The sequence below is a fragment of the Rhinopithecus bieti genome, unplaced genomic scaffold (assembly GCF_001698545.2).
Source record: "Rhinopithecus bieti isolate Rb0 unplaced genomic scaffold, ASM169854v2 scaffold_36315, whole genome shotgun sequence".
NCBI classification, from domain to species: Eukaryota; Metazoa; Chordata; class Mammalia; order Primates; family Cercopithecidae; genus Rhinopithecus; species Rhinopithecus bieti.
In genome coordinates, this window is record NW_016815814.1 from 494,037 (window position 1) to 499,224 (window position 5,188).

The 5,188-nt window shown below is 38.3% G+C and overlaps 1 protein-coding gene across 1 annotated transcript in view; it reads right to left on the reverse strand.

The window, feature by feature from the left end:
* Window positions 1-780: 780 nt before the first annotated feature.
* Window positions 781-5,188, reverse strand: part of GMCL1 (germ cell-less 1, spermatogenesis associated) — a 53,120-nt gene continuing 48,712 nt past the window's right edge. Inside the window, exon 14 of the mRNA XM_017853771.1 lies at window positions 781-1,506. Within this exon, the coding sequence (XP_017709260.1) occupies window positions 1,411-1,506 (96 nt within the window). The 3' untranslated portion in view covers window positions 781-1,410. The remainder of the gene's footprint in view (window positions 1,507-5,188) is intronic.

Sequence of the window (5,188 nt, forward strand, 5' to 3'; positions counted from 1 at the left end):
GTTTCCATTTTTAATTATATGCTTCATCACAGGGTCTTCTATATCGATCCTCTGGACCTTATTTACATTTACTATGAAATCTTACTATTTAGAGTGTAACTCAAGGCACTTTTCAAATTCATTAGGGATATAACAGTCCTGAGCTTAAGTAGGGAAACAAATGTTCCCCAACTAAAATTTGAACATTAATAATCTAAAGATCAATTAGAATATTAAAATGTTTAAAACTTGGGCCCGGGCAGCGGGTGGCTCAACCTGTAATCCAGCACTTTGGGTGAGGCCGTAGACGGGCCGATCAATGAGGTCAGGAGATCGAGAAACCATCCTGCGCATAAACGGTGAAACCCGTCCGCTTATATTAAAATACAAAAAAAAAACACTAGCTGGGCGACGGGAGGTGGCGGGACTGCTGGTCCCAGCCTACGCGGAGGGCTGAGGCAGGAGAATGGGCGTTGACCCGGGAGGGCAGAGCTTTGCAGTGAGCTGGGCATCCGCGCACAGCCACTCCAGCCTGAGGTGAGAGCGGACTCCGTCCTCAGGAAAAAAAAAAATAAAAAAAAAAAAAAAAAATGGTTTAAACTAATAATATCTGGGTACTAAATAATTCTAACCTAATAATAAAGCTGTCAGACTGTCAAAGAAAAGATCATGTAAGGCAGAATATCCTTGGAATCAACTGATTTTTCCCTCATTCAAAGATCATTTTTGAAAGGTGTGAAGCCCTAACTTTCATTGTTCGTAAAATCCTAGAAGCTATTGTAAAAAATAGCAATGACATGCTTAAGTTTAAAAAAAAGTTTCTCAGTTTAGTCTCCCAAAACCAGGAAGAAAATATTTAATGATTAAACACAAGTGTGAGCTGGAAAGAGATTGAACTAAAAGGAGGCATCATAATGAGCAGGTGAAAATATTAAAGGAAAGCTTTAAATGCACCAACTGAAAAGAGCATTTCTAATTGGCCATCCGAATTATTCTTTTAGATTATTTTAACCAAATAAAAAGAAATTTACAGATGGATAACTGAGGTCCACTAACATAAGGCAGAAAGAAAGTTCAAGCTAAAAATTAAATCTATATTTTGTTGCAGATAAATGTGAGATTTACCTACAACAATTTTCTACTGATGCTAAATTAGACGCATGAGTTGACATCGCTCTAACAGAAATGGTTTGACAGATATTTTCTTGGCTTTAAAATGTTTTTTCGTATATGCATAGAAATACAATGAGGATAAGAATAATCTTCTGTATTGTCCGTACAGTTCGTAAGGCCTTTGTCATTGTTAGTCACCTTAGATGTGAATATCAGTAGGGCCATTAAATTAAAACTGGCCTAAAAAGTTTTCAAAGTGCCACTGTTTCCAACTGATGAGATCTTCAGTTTTCTGTATTTTCTGGGTGACGATTATTTTCAATTCTTTTTTTCTGGTGATATATACAAGAAGTTACAGCAGATATATAAGGGGAAGATCAGAAGCCTGCTGTCCAAGTTCATCACCACTTGTTCCTATAAGACAGATTTGTAGATTTAATGACAATTAGATAGCAATAGCTTAAAAATAAAAACAAAAAAACCAAACTGTTGAACTGAGTGAATCAAAGGAGACAGTGTCCTGAGTCTGAGATCCACAACTCCACTCTCCAAACTCCCACCCACTAGCTGTGTGACCTTGTCAAATGCAGCTTCCTCACTGTAAGATGGGGACAATAAGAGTACCTGACTTACAGGAGGATTACATGAGACAATGCACAGGGGGTTTCACAAGGCCAGCTATCTATTGTGTACTCAATAACGATAGTTATTTTCATTATTGCAAAAATTTCTATCAAATACTTACATATTTTGTGAACAGACACAATGTCTACAAATACATAAACTTCTCACTTGACTTCAATGTTTTAAACATTTTATTTCCTTTTAAAAAATAATCATTTTTAAAAAATGAGATAGGGTCTTTCTATATTGCCCAAGCTGGCCTTGAACTCCTGGGCTCAAGAGATCTTCCTGCCTCATCCTCCTGCCTCAGCCTCCTGAGTAGCTGAGATTACAGGGAGGTGCCAATGTGCCCGGCTACTTGGCTTCGATTTCTGATGGCCGTCGGGTACAGCAAATCACTGGGATGAGGGTCGGGAGTCATTATCATCACCAAAAAGCAGGGTTCCTACTATTGTTTAAGATTTCCCACTGTCCCTATGACAAACATGTAATTTGTCTCCTGAAACATAAAATGCATTATCATGGAAAAGCAATTTCAGGTTCAGTTACATCAACACACACAAGAATGCTCAGAACTCCCAGAGACAGGAGTTGACACTACACAAATATAACATCCCTGATGCTACAGATCTCTGTTTGGAACCTCATATATCCTTTACTAGAAGCATTTGCTAAACAGAATCAATCCTCAGAGTAAAAGAGGAAGCACTAAAATGAGAATTCCTACATTTTAAATGCCTGGCATACACTCTCTGCCATAGTATGCATTAGTTACACTTTATTTATTTTGGCTAAGATACTATTAAACACTGTTTAAATCCAAAGTTTTAATTTTTTACTGAGGCATGTATTCCTGCATGAAGAGGGACTAAAACTAGAATATTTGAGTGACTGAAGCAGACTCACTGGACACAGCTTCTGTGTTGAGGGAACAAGGAGATAAATTTGAATAAAGAAGGTAGAGAGTACAAATGTCTCACACACACACACACACACACACACACACACACACACACACACAATCTCTCTCTCTATATATGAGGGAAAGTGGTATTTTAAAAAGACATCAGTGAACAAAATTAGGGGAGGCCATCACCTAGACTGATTGTGCTAACAGTGTCACCAGAGAGGAATGATGCCAAAGCATGGTTGGTCTTCAGATACTTGAGACATCCTGACCTAGTCAAAATTTTTATCAATAATCTGGATGAAGACACATTTACCAAATTTGTTGTGGACAAATGCTTCGATGATATGTATATCTGATGATAAAAATTAAGATTCTGTACCTAATAACTAAAAGCTTCTGAGGAAGATTAGCCTTCTGGTATTTGAATATAGTTAAGATTGAGGCAGGGAAGGGCAGGTCAAAGGGCCAACTCTGGAGAAAGAAGGAAGCCATGTGGATATCATTTGGCTGAATGGACACACCAATTTTTGAATATTAAATTGTATTAATCCCCACTCTCCATTCCCAAACAGGATAGGTTGATCCTAGCTTCATCAAATGTGTTGCTTCACCTAAAGGTTCAATCTGCACCTGCATTTGCATTGAAGTACCTTTACAGCAAAGTTCTATTGTCATTATTCCACTATGGATGGAAGCTGTGGAGCCCACATATCGCAGCAGCAGAGTAGCAGCATCCTCCTAGGTCCCACTTCTACTTCCAGATAATTAGTTATTCATCTCTATGTAGAGATCCCTGCTTCTTTGAGGTTTTTGCAACTTATTCTATACTATTCCTCTATTACTTCCCCCACATTCTATCTTATATGTCTAAATTCCAAGATCTACAAATACAACTCATTATTGAATAATCTTTACTTAGTTATGAAGTAACTCAAATTCAAACCCTCAACTATTGGCTACTATCTATCCCTTCCTTTCTTTCTGGGCCACCTCCACTTTCACTCTTACAATTTGGCTTAAAAAAATAAATTTCTGGGTATTTGTTGTTGTTGGTAGTGTTTTTTGTTTGTCTGTTTTTGTCTGGAGACAGGGCCTGAGTCTGTCACCCAGGCTGGAGTGCAGTGGCATGATCACGGCTTATTGCAGCCTCAGCCTTCCAGGCTCAAGTGATCCTCCTGCCTCAGTTTCTGAGTTGGTGGTACTACAGGCACATGCCACCATGCCTGGCTAATTTTTTAATTTTTTGTATAGACAGGGTTTCGCTATGTTGCCAGGGCTGGTCTTGAACTCCTGGTCTCAAGCAATCCTCTTGCCTTGGTCTCCCAAAGTGCTGGGATTACAGGCATATGCTACCATGCCAAGCCTGCAATTTGGCTTTGATTCCCCATCCCAGCTTTTGAGTGTCTCACCAGGTTACCTGTTTTGCCCATCTCTTAAATACCAGTGATCACTAGGATTCTATCGTGTCATATTCTCTACACATTTCCTGTATGTTATCTCATCCAACTATTATTTCTAGTTCAGGCATTACTTGTAAACTCCAAATCCATTTATTAACCAGCCTATCAAATTTTCACCTTGATGCTCTCAAATTAAACGTGACCTAAACGGAATTCATCATCTCTTCACCATCACCAACACTACGTCATGTTCATTTTCCTTCCTATAATTCAAATCTCAGGTAAAACCACTACTATAAATCAAATTGCCCAAATCAGAAAACCATGAACCATCTGACATTTCCTCATGCACACACACGATTAAGAATCAAATTCTCAATTGCACCACTTTATTTCCAGAACCCATCAATATTTTCATCTTCACTGCTACATTCTTTAAGGTTCTCATCACTTTTAATCTGAATTATAGCTATATAATCAATAAATTGTTTTATTGCCATTATCATATCTTGAATCCTTCCTACACATTGCCATCTGAGAGAACTTTCTATAATGAAAATCCATTTAGCATGGTCTTATAAGACGGACAGTTACAAAATAAATATACAAAAATCACTACCTTTCTTACATTATCAAAAACTATTAGAACAAATGATTCATTTCATATTAGCAGTTGAAATGTAAAATACTGGCTGGGCGCAGTGGCTCACGCCTGTAATCCCAGCACTTTGGGAGGCCAAGGAGAGCAGATCACAAGGTCAGGAGATCGAGACCATCTTGGCCAAAATGGTGAAACCCCGTCTCTACTAAAATACAAAAAAGCGGGGCGTGGTGGCATGTGCCTGTAATCCCAGCTACTTGGGAGGCTGAGGCAGGGGAATCGCTTGAACCCAGGAGGTGGAGTTGCAGTGAGCTGAGATCACGCCACTGCACTCCAGCCTGGCGACAGAACAAGACTCCGTCTCAAAAAAAAAAAAAAAAAAACAAAAAAAAAATTATACTTCTAGGAAATAATACAGGAGCAATATGGGAAAAACTACAAATTTTAGAGAGAGACATAAGAGAAGACCTAAATAAATGTAGAAAATACCATATTCCAGAAAGGAAGACATCAACTGTCCACAAACTATTCTACATATTTTTTTTTTTTTTTTTTTTTTTT